This window comes from Harpegnathos saltator, unplaced genomic scaffold, assembly GCF_003227715.2.
Source record: "Harpegnathos saltator strain DR-91 unplaced genomic scaffold, Hsal_v8.6 scaffold1, whole genome shotgun sequence".
In the NCBI taxonomy this organism is placed as follows: domain Eukaryota; kingdom Metazoa; phylum Arthropoda; class Insecta; order Hymenoptera; family Formicidae; genus Harpegnathos; species Harpegnathos saltator.
In genome coordinates, this window is record NW_020229872.1 from 346,099 (window position 1) to 362,525 (window position 16,427).

Here is a 16,427-nt window from a genome sequence, read left to right on the forward strand (position 1 = left end):
CCCACGAGCTAGCGGACAAACCCGCGGCGTTACCAGGTAGTCCGATAATCAAGTTATTCTAGGTTTGTGTGCGCCGCTGGCGAGCAGCCGGCAAACAGGAGTTTCCCGATTCTGTCGTCGGAGCCCTCTAGCGTGTCGCCGTCGCCGCCGTTGCCCCTGCCCCTGCCCCTTGTTCTCACCGGTCTGTCTTCCTATTTTCCACTCACCGGCGTGGCGAGTGATAAATTTGTTTACACTTGCAGATCTCGCGGCTGGACTGCGCGAAAGTTGCATATGAACGAGTGCTTGTATACAAACGACAGAGAGAGAAAGAGAGAGAGAGAGAGAGAGAGAGAGAAGGGAGTGAGATAGCGATCAATGGCACCGCGTCCTATCGAATTGTTGACGAATCGCTCGACCGTTTTTTTTCCTGTTTTTTTCTCCTTTTCCGAGAAAATCAAAGGGAAGAGTCAAACACACACACAGTTTGGCACTGCTAGTCGGAGTAAGGTCACCTGAGAAGAGAAGCAAGGTCGATCGCGGAGCAACAGTCAACCGTGATGAAACCCCTCGCCGCGAACACGCTAATAAACGTTTAAACGGTGTTAAGAATGAATGATTTCTCCCGAGGACGGCTCCTGGATCTGAGTCCTCTTATCAGAGCCGGTCGTCAAAGAGCAGGTCGCGCCAGCCGGAAGGCGCTTTGCTTTCGCGCGACGACGGCGCTCGTTCCTCTAATCGACTCACAGAGCCCGGGGTACGCGGGTAAAAGTCAAAGGTGAGCAAAGGGCGAGCGGACACGGTTTGCGAGATTGCGCCGGCAGTTCTGCTAATGGATCGGCGTGATAAGTGCGACAGTAGTTGTTAAGGCGCAGCTGTTGTGCGAAACGTCGGCCGCTTTTTCGCGCCGCTCGGGATCCTCGCGCTACGGCCTGTCGCTCCTCGTCGATCCAATTAGCCGATCGCCACGAGATCGAAACGCGGTTATGATCGATGGGTATGTCCAACACGCACACACGCGCACTCACGCGCGACGACTCGGCGACGTTTTGTAACGCGGGTGTAACGAAATCCTAAAGAATAGAAAGAGAGAAAGGAAGGGAGAAGGCGCCAAATATAATTACAGTTTATTGCCGGTACAGCACGGTTATCTATGTAGTCTAAACGTGTTCCCTGCGGAGCGAGCGGGATGAATTCGGGAGTAGTGCGACGGGCCGCCCGAATACATTTGCATACAGTCGCGAAATTTGCATAAGAAACACCGCGTCTTCGTCATACGTAAATACCTCCCCGTCGCTGAGGGCCGGGCGCTGCGCGATAGTCGCTCTTCGTTTCCTCGTCGTGAAAATTCCCCACGGTATAATTGCTGCGGATCCGCGAGCAGGAGAGAGAGAGAGAGAGAGAGAGAGATCCTCCTCCGCGTGGAGAACAGCCCGACGTTACGGACAAAGTGCCCGAAGCACCTAGTCGAGCTCGTGAACGTCATTCGTCTTGTAATAAGTTCCCGGGCGAGCATCCTCGGGAATCGTCGGCAGGAGAAAAAAAGGAAGAAGGGAGGAGGAGGAGGAGGAGGAGCGTCTGAGACGCTCGCGAGGGAATTGTGATGTAGCATTCAGCTGGAACAATATCGACTACGTGTGAGGACGTTCTTCGAATGCGGATTCCCGAGAGATTTGCAGGACAATACGGGGAAAGGAAGATAAGGGGAGAGAGAGAGAGAGAGAGAGAGAGAGAGAGAGAGGCGAGGGGGCGGGGGAGGAAGAGAGAGAGGGCGCGTACATTGGCAGTCTTCGCATAATGAATCGTGGTCTCCCGACGCGGCAGCCCGTTTTGTACACCCGCATACACACACACACACACACACACACACACACACCCACCACAGACCGTTGGTTAATTAGCGCTTATGCGCGACTTCAGAGAATCTCCATTAGCCTTTATAAGATCGCGCTGCAGCATCGCGCGACGTTCGCTCATACGTTGCTGCTCATCCGTTATCACGGAGAGCATATTTGCGCTCTCGCAGTTCTTGTCGCCGGCTAATCTCCGGCCAAAAGCGAGACCCGCTGCGAGAAGCAGCCGCGAGATCGGCGCGCGGCGCGGGCGCGACGCGATGACAGCTGCTGCCGCCGCGTGAATCACGTCGCTCTCGACAGGGGTGCGATTCGCGCGAAGGGGGATGAGTCGTCGTTCCGCGAGGCCGGGGGGGGGGCATTGTCGGCTCGTCGTCGGACTGGCTAATTGAAATATAATTAAACTACTCGCGCAGACACACGGCAGCGGCGGAGAGCGCGTCGGCGAAAGTTTCGCGACACTCCCGCGGAGCTGGCGCGCGCGCGCGCGCGCAAGTAGTGCTCGTAAATTCGAACGAAAAGAGCCGTTTGGCGGATAAAGAACGCGGATATTACGAACCACAACAGCAGCGGCGGCGGTGTGCCTCGAGGAGGAGTCGCGCGCGTGGATTGTTCGCTTCCGCGACTTGGCGAACTTGGATATCTCCGTCGAGGAGAACATAACTCGCTTGCCGCTCTCCTCTCCGCTGACGAACTCAATGAACGCGCGACCTAAGCGCGATGGCTTTTTATCGACTGACACCGCGGCGGTAGCGCTGCCGGTGGACGTCGACGTCGCGTTATTGTCGCGTTTTCGCCTTCTCATGTCCGAGGAAATGTCGACATCGACTTAATGAGACGTTTACTTAAACCGTTCATTTAAACGCTCCCACTCGCCAAGATAGCAGCCTCTCTCGCCTGTCCGGCGAGCGCGACGTAATTGACGCGCTCGTCGGCTCGCACGGCTGGCAATTTAAAGTCGGGATATTGATCGACCGGTTCGTACGTTGTATGAATATTTAATGTTTGCCCGATAGTTCGCCACGCTGACTGAGCTGCGTCGAGAGAGTACGTGCGATACGCTGTCGTCGCGCCGCGCCGCGCCGCGCCGCGCCGAGTTATACCGCAGGCATAGTTTGTACTATGCACTAATACGCCGAGTGGTCGCTAATGCGCGGCTTAATGCAGCTTATCCCGCAACACCTGCGCAAGTGTATCAGCGTGTGCATGAACTCGTGCGGCTCGAGCGCGATCCACTCGGACCCGCCGATATCGTCCGGCCGGTATCGAAATGCGACGCGCACCCTCGCGCATTCCTCGCGCGATTCGCAATGTCCAGCCCGAGTTTTACGACTCGGGCGTTATCCTCTTCCGTCCTTCCGCTCTTCTCTCCACATGGCGTTATCGATCATCGAGCGAGAGTATCCGCGACGAATGGGATGATCCGACTACCGAGTGCGAGTCTACTCAGTCGAGACTACTACTCTCCTCTACGCAGATCCGTCGTAAGACTCCGCTAAGCAACTCAACATCTACCGAGCGACTGCGTCAGCACATCGACGCTGTATCCACGTTTTCTCCGGCGCATCCCTGGATATTGTTACACACGGATACGGGACAACTATTATGCGAGCAGCATTTGCGATTCTGATCGCGGCCGGAAGTGCGGTTTCCGTCCAGCTAGTTTCCGATCGCGTTTCGTCGTCCCCTCCCCGTCCGCGCGTCTGTCCGCGCTTTGTTACGAATTTCTCTCTCTCTCTCTCTCTCTCTCCCTCTCTCTCCCTCTCCCTCTTGAAATTCGGCTCTCGGCGTCGGATTGAAACAAACGACGTTAGCGATTCTTTCGCGACTACCGCCTGAAATTTTCTAATTCACTCCGAGCCGAGAAACTTCTTCGGACGATTCCGCTAGAATCACCACCGCCTGGCGATTTCACTCGCACGTCGCGGAAGACGAGCTCACGTTGCTCACGTTGCTCGTGAGCAGCCAAATGCACGCGAATCGATGACCGGTGTTGCAGTATCAACTTGCACATGCGTCTAAATTGTACTGATTGATGGAAAATCAACGAGAAGTCGGGACGGATGGGAATAATGGGAAGGGAGGGAGTTTGTGGTGAAAGAAGAGAGAAAGAAAGAGAGAGCCGGTCGAGCGATTTACCTCTTTTACCTGGGCTGATTTTGAACGGGGATCGGCGACCTGGACGGTCTCGTCGGGAGGCAGCCGCCAGGAGTTCCTTTCGATGTTGACGCTGGCGTTCATAGCGGCCTCCTCCTCCGCCTCCCGTGTCCTTCGTCGGTCTCAGCCACTTCGTCCTCGCGCGATCACCTGCCCGAGGTCCCCAGGGTAACCACCCCCGGGCCACTCCTGGGGCCGAGGTTCTGCTGCAGCAATCCACAGTTTCTCACCTGAAAAACCGAGAGAAAGAGGACAATCCGACGGAGTTTCACACACGGAAACGTACGGAAACGGCGACAGGATATTAATCGAATCGAGCGCGTGTGGAATGTTACCGAGTCGGCGGCGTTGACTTACCGAGGAAGACGGAATACTTAAGAACGACCGATGGAAAAGGGCAAGAGGGGGGAAGGAGAGCGGAACGTAAGAGGATAAAGAGGACGGATTATAAACTGGGCGATGAGGGCGGAACTCGATCAAGTTAAACGCGTTACACCGCCGCGATGGCAAATTGAAGCCGCGAGCGGCTTCTCGTTTGGACGAGTCGCTCGGACGTCAAGCGTTATTATTCGCGTATTCGACAACACGGGAGCGGGGGGGGGGGGTGTATACGGGGGTGCGCCAAATTGATCCCCCGGTCAATTTCTGAACTCTCGCGGATCAGACCCTCGGCACCTGACTCGGGACTGTGAATTCTCCTTGCGATTGCGGTCACGAGTAGTTTCACGTCGATCGGTCAATTCTCTGCGAGAAAGTTGCGCCGTTTAACTCGCGCGCGCGATTCGCAGCGGATGGAGGATGGGAAAGGGTCGCGGCAGTTCGCTGCGGCGCTTACTTTTCCGTGCAGCGCGCGGGGTCGCGGCGCGGCCGATACGTAACCGGAAACGTGGATACCAATCTTGGTCGCCGCGAATTTACGGCCCGTAAAAGAAACACAAAGAATGCAGGCGGGGAGGAAAGCGCGACGTACGATCGAACTTTTCGCGTTGTCGTTCGCTTGCCTGTCGTTACGGTGAGCGTTTCCGCGCCGCCGGCGGAAATTCAGTGAGAGAAGGATAAAAAGAAAGAGGCTGGGAAGGAGAAAGAGAGAGAGAGAGAGAGAGAGAGAGAGAGAGAGAGAGAGAGAGAGAGAGAGAGAGAGAGAGAGAGAGAGAGAGAGAAAGAGAGGGAACAGTGATTGCACGCCTGCAAAATTGCACTCGGCGCGATTAACTCGATTAACACCGCCGCGTAATCTTACGCGACGAAAATCCGCCGTGCTTGCGCCGTTCTAGCTAGCCGTTGCTCGCGCTCGAATCGCGTCCCGAGTTCGTTCACGTGCGTAAACGTTCGCCGTTCAAAGCGCCGGGCACGACATTGTGCGACGATTACGGCCGAGGGGCTCAGCCTCTCTCGGCTGTCCTAAACGGATTTGTCTCGAACGAGGCTCGTTTCTCCGCGTTCGCGCGTTACCGTCGAGAGCGTATGCGAGCGAGAGAGAGAGAGAGAGAGAGAGAGAGAGAGAGAGGAAGTAAAATTGAACGGGGAATTCGCTGCCCTTTACGGAAACGAAAAGACTCCTACGACGCGAGCCGGCCGAATACAATTGAGCGCGCGTCGATCACGGGTCTCGGTTACACCCTCAATTCAACACCCTTGTTATCGCAGCGCCCCTGAGCCGAGCGCTCAAGGCCACGGAGTAAATATCGCGGTGCAATTGCTAACGCGTGTCGGCTCGCAAACATCATTGACGAACATCGCTGATAAACATATAAAAAGTCCACGGTGCTCGCGCGATCGAAGCCGGCCAGCCCGACACGGCACGAGAGAGAGAGAGAGAGAGAGAGAGAGAGAGAGAGAGAGAGAGAGAGAGAGAGAGAGAGAGAGAGAGAGAGGGGGGGGGAGTGAGACGAAGGACGTTGTCCTCGTGTCGCGGGGGTTTGCAGAGGTAGCTCCATGTGTGACGTCAGAGGGATTACGTCAGTGGTGCGGCAGACTGTGTGCGGGTCCGTGTCGACGATGGTGCGAGATGGCTGCGCTGCGGAAGAGGGTCCACGGGAGGACGGGAGGACGATGGGTCGCGGTCGAGAGTCCGCGGGAAGGGCCGGGGGAGACACGTGCGCGCGAGGGTGATCGAAGAGGGTCTCGCGGATGCCGCATGGAGGACGCGGCTGACGCAAAATAAGGTCGGCCACCCCTGATTTCATTCATCAGTCACAGTCGAGCGTGGCCCACTCGCAGGCCCGGGCTAACCTGACGAGATTAATCCTGCGCGCTTGTCTGCACAGCGGAAAGGACGAGACCGAGCGCGGTATGTCCGATGTCGTCCGATACCGCCCGCCGCGCGCCGAGTTGCCGAAGTGGGTTGCGGAAATTTACAAAGGCGACAATTACCCCCCGTTACCGCCGCCGCCGCCGTCAAGTGTACGTCGATTACCGGAGGAAACGCGCTGGTAATTTTTAGTGACCGTTGATGGCGTCGTCGCAGTTGGGTGGGAATTATCCCGAGCCTCGGGATGGAATTGCCGCGGATGCGTTCAATCGTCTCGACGCGGGCCGACGCGAGTTTTGTCCGATCTGCATCGTGCCGTCGCCATGAATCAATCGTCGTCGCTCGTGCTCCCTCGGGCAGAAACCGTCGCCCGTGAGAAACGCGCCACGAAATCCCATCGAATTCGCGCCGCGCGAGCGCGAGTCGGATCCGCTTCACCTCGTCCGAGCTCTTTCGCGGAATGCGTCCCGCGTTCACTCACATGCGGGCCCGCGGCGGCAAATTGCCTCGAGAAATCTTCCGAAGGTCGGCCGCCCGTCGCTCATCTGACTCGAGCCGGATCGATCGACAGGTGCACGTCGGCGAAATTGTTCGAACCGTTGGACCGAGCGCAGAAATGCGAGAGGCTTCTCGTGAGGAGAAACAAAAACAAGCGCGGGGGAGGAAGAAATCCTCGGGAGATTTATCCCGTTGAAATTACGCGGGCTCCTCCGCTTGTCAAAACGCAGCTGACGTGGCGATCAATCACGCCGGGGCTGACGTCTCTGGCGCGCGCACCTCGCGACAGACACCTCGCGACGATGCTTTCCCGGGCTTTCCAGAGCGCGCGCCGCGTCCCCCGGATGCTCAATTCGCCTCGCGACTTATCTTCATTGTACTTTGAAGGAGCGAGATCGTTATCCCTCCCGGCCGGAAGAGACCCAGCAATTACGGCCCGCTCGGGCCGCCCGGCAAAAAATCCCGAGCTCGCGGCGCGCGATTCCTTTCATTTCGTCTCTCTCGTCCTTTCGTCTCTCGTCGCGTCTCCTCGCGACAGGAGGCTGCGCGAGACGCGCAGACGGCGTGTCTCCGCGAGGAATATACCCGGCTGCTCCGTAGATCGATACGAATCCCCGCCGACCTCCTCGTCGGTGTCGACGTTGTTTTTTGCCGTCTGCTCCACTCCTGCCTCGGTCGCCACCTCGTTCTCATTTCCATGTTGCATTCACGCCGTCCTTGACGACGGCGCGGCGTCGTTGACAATCCGACCGTCGACCGTGGTATCGGGGATTTCGTTCCGCGCGAGGCTCATGGATCACACGAGGAACGTCGAAAAGCGGGCCGCGATCCATCGCTATCCGCTGACAGGTGCCTCGCGTATACGCGAATTCGTATTGTCGAATTCGCGGCGTCGCTCGTGACCTCTCTCTCTCTCTCTCCCCCCCTCCCCCCCCTCTCTCTCTCTCTCTGACTGACTGACTACTCGTCCATTTAGCGCGCGAAGCGAAATTTGACGACAGTGCGAGTCTCGGCGGCGGATTGACTTTTTTAATTATCGCGCGGCACGAAATTGCGCGCGCCCTTTTCCAGGGTGCATCGTTTGCGAAGTGAACGCGCGTTTGGAAATTGCACATACGCGGCGATTTACCGTCCAGTTCAAACGCTCCTCCGCCGCTGCCGCTATCGCGCGCTGTTTCGTATTTGCGAAAATTTTCCATTTACCGACGGCACTCGCGAAAATCCCGCGATAATTACACCGCGCGTGGGCAAAGCCCACGAGGAACACGAGCGGCCCCCCTCCCCTTCACTCCCCTCTCGCGCTCTCCCCCTCGTGTGCGGCGATAATCCGCTCGGAACGAATAATTTGCTGCGCGCAAGTATTGCCAATTATTGGACGGTGCGCGGCTCGCTGTGTATCGCCGGCAGGAATTATCAATTGTTACGCGTTGTTTAAGATGAATGTCCCAATCAGTAACAGTGTCCCAATTTGTCAATTATGCCCCGCCCCCGCCCCGTTTCCCTTCGCACATCACCAAGTTCCGAACAAAATTAAAAGCCGTATTAAACCAAAGTAACTCGCCGCGTCACTAAATAGTGCACTTGAGTCATTTCCGAGAGAATATTCCGAGAAGATAAATAAAAGTCTCCAAAGAATTCCAAAAAGTACTATGCGATTGAACGTTCGAGCCCTCCCGACGGGATCAGCCTTCGTCTGCTTTTTGCTGGAGAGACGTATATTATTAATTCCTCTTCACACGATCAGGTCACCCGGGCCAATAATCGGGCAGGATTCACTTCGCAGGACGAGCGTACGCGGTTTTCGCGGCCGAGCGACCACGCTCGATCTCCTCCGGGGTCGCGAATAGCCAAGGGACAAATGGCGTGTCCGCGTTTCCCCCGGAGCCAAATTCCAGGATCATCCGTCTACGGGGGAGACGGGCGGCGCTTAAATCAACAGACGTATCGACGCGAATAAAGCGAACGTATAAACGATATTGCGTGGGGCCGAGGGGAGGGGGCTGGGGGAGCCACCGCGGCCACGACGGCGTACAAATACGTGGGAGCGCGCTATTCGTCTAGAGGAAGAGAGAGAGAGAGAGAGAGAGAGAGAGAGAGAGAGAGAGAGAGAGAGAGAGAGAGAGAGAGAGGCTGATCGAACAGCGACAGTATTGCATGCACGTGCGGACGCACGTTCGGCAAATATCCGTCCGCTGAATATGCCGGACCGCAGCGCGACGACGTCGTCATCCTTGTCTTTCTTTTGTCACGAAGGACGAGATCCGGCTACTCTGCGGCCACTTCGGGGCCGACGTCCACTTTGTTCCGCGGCACGAAAGCCGGGCGATTCGCGGGAGTGCGAACCGAGCTCTGTGTACACGAATAACGTGTTTAACGCTAAACGCGACCCTCGCTGTCCGAGCCTCAAGCTGAAACAACACTGCGCGTGACCTTCGTGCAAGGCAGACCGAGAAAGAGGGAGAGAGAGAGAGAGAGACTCGGGAGCCGGCGGTTGCATTTAGCGCTAAATGCGCGGTCGGAGTACCGGCGGAGATGTTTGTTCTTGAAAGGGCTTGAATCAGTTCTGTTTCGGGGCACTCTTGCTTACACTCCAGTTAGCGACGAGCGTATAATAAGGGAGCGAGCCGCCACGGGCGACTAATATTATTATCGCTGCCAAGTTCGTTTATACTCGCGCGGTTATACGGGCCGCTTCCGCGCCCGCGAGTAGATCATCGGGGTTAAACATGTCCGCGCTTACAGTTTCCCGGGCGATCGTTGGAGTTATTAGTCTTCCGGTCGTTTGAAGCCGCTATCGCTACGAGCGGTTCGTTATCGTCGCTCCGGATTCGCGCCGAGCTTGGACTTCCGTTGGAGCGCGAGTTCATCGGCAGGTCCTTCCCTCCCGATGTCGTCGAGTCGTTCGACTTACCTTCGGTAAGTCCTCTCGCGGAATACCGAAGGGTGAGAATTAACGGAAGGTGTGTCGCGCTACTTCGCGACGGTGTCTTCTCTTTCTTCCTCTCCTCTTCTCGAGGATCTCCGTCGTGCCTGCGAGCAACTATTCGCGAGCCGGAGAAAGAAGCACCCTCGGCAAACGTTGACCGCTCGCAACTTCATTCCCGAATCCAGGAGTTCGGTCAAAAGGGGAGGCGGCGTGTATTTTTCCCCGCGGCTAACCGATGCCTCGTAAATAACATCGCGCTCGCTTCGAGCAGCTACGCGTGTATCGCGCCGTATCTGCACGAGCAGAGCACGAAGTGAACTCTTTCCCCCGTCCCCGTCCCCGCCAACCGACGGTAATCAATGTCCGCTTACGCGGAAACGTAGTTAGAAAACAAAGCCATTTGTCTGCCTCTGGATAGGAAAGGAGAAGAATGAACACGACTGAGCCGCGACAGCGCGAAAAAAGATGACGAATGCGCCGGGATGAAGGTCCAGCTTTGCACTTTGACGTCGACGATGATCCCGGGATTCGCCGGTTTGCTTTTTTCTTCTTCCAGCTTTTTCCATTTTTTTTTTGCTCTTTTTTATCGTTCCACGTCCTTCAAACGTCAGTCGTTGCGCGCACGTGCGCCACGCAAAAACGGACTCTCACCGGACGGTTGGCGGTTAATCCGCCGACCTCAGATTCTCGTCTCTGTTGCTCTCATCCAGTATAGTATTTAACGTATGGTACTCAAAGAAGCTAAGAAGCTTCGACAAGATGAGGAAACAAGTCGGCAAGGAGCTGCGCAAGCTGAGAGAGTCGGGAGAGCCTCGTGAAGCTCGCGCATCGCGCTGTGAATGAACGAAGCCTATCCGTTCGCGACGTCGAATATTTCTCAGTGACCCGACTAGAAATTTTGATCAGGTTCATCTAACATTGATAAGGACCTGATATGGTGAATGTAAGGTAAATCCTAAGTAAGTCAGTCCTTATAATGTCCTAACGACAAATGAGTAAGGAAGACCTTTATAAGGTTACAATGATTGGGTCCTTAATGCACCAACCTAGAGTATGATATAATATGGTTCAGTTAGTCAGATCCTTGTCGGGATCTTATTCATTGTACCTAATATGATTTGCATCATCAAGTTTTAACAAAACAATTTTTGGGTGTCATTTCCAAATATAAAGATGTTTGCATTGAAGAAACACTTCAGATCACTTGAATATATTTGTACAATGCTCTAGAAACTATCCCTTTTTTAGCAGTCCATAAATAGTTGTAAAATTAACGTGACATGCAACTTTTCTCTTTAACAATATTTTATGTCTTGTCACCTTGTGATCACCTTTATGATCTTATGATATTCATTTTATATTTCTTTTCCGAAACATTTTACAAGTATGCTCAAGCGATCTAAAATATTATTTCATGCAAGTATCTTTTTATTTGGAAATGACATGAAAGAATTTTCAGCGTGTCATTTCTTATTTCTAATATCCATCGTCCGATATAGCCGTGGCGAGTAATCAGGAGCCGTAATTTGAAAAAAAAAAAAAAAACCGTAATAAGAATTCCATAGGGTAACTCAATAAGGATCTGACTGTGAATCCTTCCTAAAGTCCCGATATCCACGCTGCGTTACATGACTTACTAGGACCCGATAGTATTACCTCATTGGGACCTGATGTCCAAATGAGATTATCCTGATCAGGACCATGGAATAAATTTCTAGTCGGGGAGCTGCGAGCCGATTCTAGTTCCCGCAGCAGGCGGACAGTTGACGCGATGCATGGCGAGGACAACTGATCAGCCGGCAGATCAGCGTGATCCTCGCGAAGCAGCACATCCTTGCGGTACGCGCCGCACGTATGCTTTTGTACACACGCGAAGCTCATTCATCACGCGCGGGAGTGCGATCGGTGCAGGCGCTGATGCATGCGATGATGCGGTGCATCTTGGAGTGCAGTTCGTCGATGCGGCTGGTGAGAGCTGAATGGGGCCTGGTTGAAAAACAACGAGCTTGAAGAACGGACTGGGGCGGGAGAGCCCTAAGGATGAGCGGAGAGAACGGCGGCGGCGGCGGTGACATGACGTTGATAAATGGCGAATCACATTTCACGATAAGGATCAGTTTACACGTGGATACGCGGAAACAATCGCGAGATACTGCGTTTTTCTCCCGTAATCGCGTCGGCGATGAGATGACGACAACGACGATTAATATCCGCGATTAAATAAATTCCTGCCGCGTTCCTTATTCTTCTCCTCCTCGATTCTCGGACTCTTCGAGCGAGTCGCCTTCCTCTGCTCGACGTTAACGGCAAGGGAGGATTAAGGACGGTAGGTGATAATTACAAATGGACAGAAACGCGGATCGACGCGGGGTGTGCGCGTGTTCGAAGGTGGAGGGACGCGGGGATGCGGAAACCTCTTTTTACCGTCTCCCAATCGACCACGGAAAATGGGAGATTCATCGGGCCGCCTCGCGGTCGAATCCGAGAGACAAATAGTTACTTAGGGATAATAGATCCGGCTGTGAAACCGGCGAGGCGAATTTTTTACAGCCAAACCGTAAAAAATTCCCACCGTTCCGCTCGCTGCGCAGAACCAATTAAGGCGGAATTATCTGAATTCGTCTTCCGTGGGGACACGATTGTCTCGGATTTCCTAGGGCACACTTCCCTCCGCGTGCGCGCTCGACGAAGAAAGAGAAAGAGAAAGAGCACTCTCGCGATACACTGTATTAATTAATCGCAATCACTGAATTTTTCCCGACGCGCTGGCCCGAGACTTGTACGAACGACGACGACGACGACGAGGACGAGCGGTTCCCCGATCCGCGCCATTTCTGGGAAGCGATCCACGGCGAGGATGGATGGTCGCGACTAGTCCGCGGTAATCTCGTTATTGTCTCCCGAAACTACCTGTTGTATGCATAGCGGAAGGTGATCGATCGATTCGCTCGGGAGTAGATTCGCTTAACGACCGTATTTAAGGCTGATCCGGCAGGCAGGATCTCCGGCGTCGACGAGTATCGGAGCTCGCCGACGCCTCGTCGACGTTCGACGTATACGCTATCGGTACCGGCCATCAGCACCGTCAGCAATCCGGACAGGGTGCGCGGCCATTAAATCGCGCGATCAATCGCGCGATAAAAATGAGAAAGCACCTCGGACGCGCGGCCAGTGCGTCGTTGTTGTTTCGCGATCGTCTCGCGCGCGCTTGCCAACTCGAGGCTGTTATTCGTGTCGCGAGGATGTCGGGCGAGAAATCCGTGCGGCGACGCGCATCTCTACGCACGTCGCCGAAATAAAGCGGCCGCCGAGAGGAGACCTGGCTCGTTACCAAGACACAGCTGCTAATCTCGCGCGTCGCGCGTCCGATTTTCATTCGACGGCTGCGATTCTGAGAAATATCTCGTCGCGTCATGCAGTATGCAGCATCTTGCCGCGCTCGCTCGCGAATCGATCCTTCTCCTCCTGCTCCGCCTCCTCCTTCGCCCGTTGTCGCGCGCGATACCCCCTTATGCTTTGTCTCGGTTATACGACCCTCGCGAGCGGATGATCCCTTTTTTCCTCACGCACTGTGCAACGCGAGCGGAAGATATCGCTAGCAGTTTGATCGCGCGACGCCGCGTCATCCGTTGCCGCCCGCCGTCACTTCAAAGAAGATTAATTACGCTGAGATGAACAGACGGAGTAACGATACCATAAATTGGCCGCGAAGAAGAGAGAGAGAGAGAGAGAGAGAGAGAGAGAGAGAGAGAGGGAGGGCTGAATTTTACAAGTGTATGGATGCAAATTGCGTTCGGCGGAGTTCGCGTGGCGCAGCCGGCGATCTCCTGCAGATCCTGCAGCGGGGCGGCCGCTTTAAGATTACGCGGGTTGCAAGGCGTTGCAAGGCGCAACCTGTCTATTTCGCGACACGACTGGTCCGCCGGCGGATCGTGGCGCGTGTTAACTGGTGCGGAACTTTAATCTGGTAATGTGGAGCGTGCGAAAGACACCTGGTCGCACGCTCGCGCGACGCTAAGCGTCCCGGAATGGAAGCCGGGGGTGGTGGCTGCTGGTATGCGGAGGCATCTTGAAAGCCGGGATAACGGCCGCCGTTGTCTCAGCGGAAAGTAAGCGTTTTGCGAGAAAAACGCGGCGACACGGATGAACCCGCGCCATACATTCCGTTGTTTTACCGTGAGACCGGGGCCGAGGGGGCAGGAGAATTATGGAGATTTCCGCACCGTATTGTATCGAGTTTTTCGCGCGTGCGAATACGATGGCTCGCCCCGTTCGGGCCTGGCTTCCCCTTCGCTTTTCCGCGACGGAAAAGAATCCGTAATGGTCGGGCGATCCGTATACGCGCGCAAATATTATCGCTATTTTCTCGCGAGAATCGTCACCCGGAAAAGGCGCAGGATCGGCGGCTTCGTCTTTGTATCCGCCAAGTTTAATCGCCGGGGGCGCAGCCACTGTGTGGGGGGGGGGGGGGAATTCGACCGAAATCCGCGCCCGATCTCGTTGCAATTCCAACCGTTTCACCGATTGCCATGGATCGCCGCAGCGCGCGAGCGGTCCGTCGCGATAACGTATCGTTCTGTAAGTTTCACGTCTCTCTCTCTCTCTCTCTCTCTCTCTCTCTCTCTCTCTCTCTCTCTCTTTCCCCAGGCGAGAGAGAGAGCGATCCTTTTTCGGAAACTTTGTGCCGTTCGCTTTATCGAAGTCTCGTTGGTCCTCGATATTCTGTTCTCTAAGAAGGATCCTTCTCCGGGCTGATCCTGACGGATAACTCGAGTCTGCGCGTCTTTTATTTTTCAATCGTCTTTCCGTCTACCGCCCTGCGACTTTCTTCCCGCCGCTTGTCTGTGTGTGTGTCTCTCCCTTTTTCTCGGTTTGCCCGACGAGCGTGGATGTTCATTCTCGAAAGGCAAGCTCGCGTCAATCCCACCGAGGAGATTCGGCCCGCCATTTTGCCGAAAAATCGAATCCTTCTCTTTCTTCTCAATTTGGCCCGGGTCAAAATCCTCTCAGGATTCATCGTTAAGAACGAGATAGAGAGAGAGAGAGAGAGAGAGAGAGAGAGAGAGAGAGAGAGAGAGAGAGAGAGAGAGGGAAGCTGCGCGCACTTTTCTCTCTTCCGACGAGCCTTTTAAATCACGGCCGCAGCATCGGCGAAATTCTCTCGGCAATTTACTTTTTTAATTATAACCGGAACGGGCCGTCTATGAATTTTTCATCTTGCGCGGACTTCCTTTATTGCTGCGAAATTGTCTCAAGATGGCCGACCAGCCGCGTGTTCTACACTCGGACTTGTCCTCGATAATGTCGCTTTAAAAATCAGTTTCTCGAAAACGTAGTTCCGTCCGTGAAGTAATTGGCATTCTCGAGAATGCGCGCGCTTCGCAAAGTTATTTGAAGATTAACAAAAATGCTCCGTATCGCGAAAGTCTGACACTTTCTATCGATCTGTTTTAATTCGTCTCGGGGGCGGAGGGGCGGGACTTATTTCTGTGCGATCTTAAAATACAACCGCCTCCTCGGAATCTATGGACCGCTCTCTTTTTTCTCTCTCTCTCTCCCTCTCTCTCTCTCTCCGGAGCGCCGCGCGCGCGTTTGCTCGCTCGAACTTGCGATAATAGGCCGCCATCAGCGCGAAATCGTAAAATAGTCGCCCGACACGCCGGAAACTTTGGGCCCCGCCGGCGTTTTTCCGCGGCGTCGCGCTTTCGCGCGTCCGCTGCCGACGGCTGAACACCGCCGGAAAATGAGGCTTGGTGGTGCGAGGGAAGGAGGAGGAGGGGGTATCGGCGCGAAACAAGTGGAAAACTTGCATCTCGCTGAGTCCACACGCGTTGCGCTAAACGCCGGTAAATCAAGTCCCGGGGACTGACAGTGACAGAGCGACGGCGGAAAAGCGAGGCTGCGCGAAAACGCGAGGTCGAAGTGTACGACGGCCCGTGCAGCGCGACGCCGCGGCTGTATTTCGCGAACGCGGCACGCTTCCTCGCAGGATCGACCGATGCGATCGAAGCGGATTCTCCGCGAGCTAGCGGAGTCTGCAATTCCATTCCTCAGCTCCGCCGCGCTGCAAGACGCGCGGCGGTCAGGTCGTTGTCGGTGGCTCTAGCCGTCGAGCTTGATCGTTTTAGAGCGTCGTTGCCCTCTCCCCCCCCCCTCTCTCTCTCCATATACGAACGAGAACACCTCCGTTGATCCTCCGTTGAATCACAACGTATTTCCGCACGGCCCGAATAAACGACGCGCGCCACTATAGTCGCGGGCGAAAGCCGTTTAGCGGCACATTTGCTCCGTTTAGCGGCTGTTATAACTCGCGCACGGCATCATCGGCCGTCTGTCTCCACGCAGACGCACATGTTGCGTCGTTTATCGGCGCGATTCCGCCTTCCGCCCGGGCGATTCCGCATCGCGCGACGGGAAATAAAAAAATAATACTTGTACATGTGCACGTGCGCATGTGCGTGTGCCCGTGTTTCAAGCCCGTTAATGGGGTCGTATTGTGTCCCGCGGGTCGCGCTGGTGAGTCGGCTGACCGTAAAAAGCGATCGGGCAACATATTTTCCCGGGCGAGCACGCTGAAATTTCTCTGCCGCGCGCGCGCGTGCTGGCCGGCCGGCCGGCGACTCTCTGTCTCCCTCTCTCTCTCGCGTCGCTATTAATTAATTTCCGCGTCCCGGATCGCAGCACTCGCGATCGCTGAGCGCTGCGATGAACTCGATTGTCCCGGAATATTTTCCGCGGCGACGTTAATGCCCGGCTCGCAGCT

General features: G+C 55.3%; 1 protein-coding gene across 3 annotated transcripts in view; it reads right to left on the minus strand.

Moving 5' to 3' along the window:
- The window catches only part of LOC105192379 (dipeptidyl aminopeptidase-like protein 6), a 78,864-nt gene that overhangs the window by 17,828 nt on the left and 44,609 nt on the right, over positions 1–16,427 (minus strand). For 2 of the 3 annotated variants that reach the window (XM_025298853.1, XM_011156476.2), the window contains one exon: positions 3,972–4,219. In XM_025298853.1, the coding sequence (XP_025154638.1) occupies positions 3,972–4,073 (102 nt within the window). In that variant the 5' untranslated portion in view covers positions 4,074–4,219. The remainder of the gene's footprint in view (positions 1–3,971; positions 4,220–16,427) is intronic. The other variant, XM_011156477.2, reaches the window with a different exon arrangement.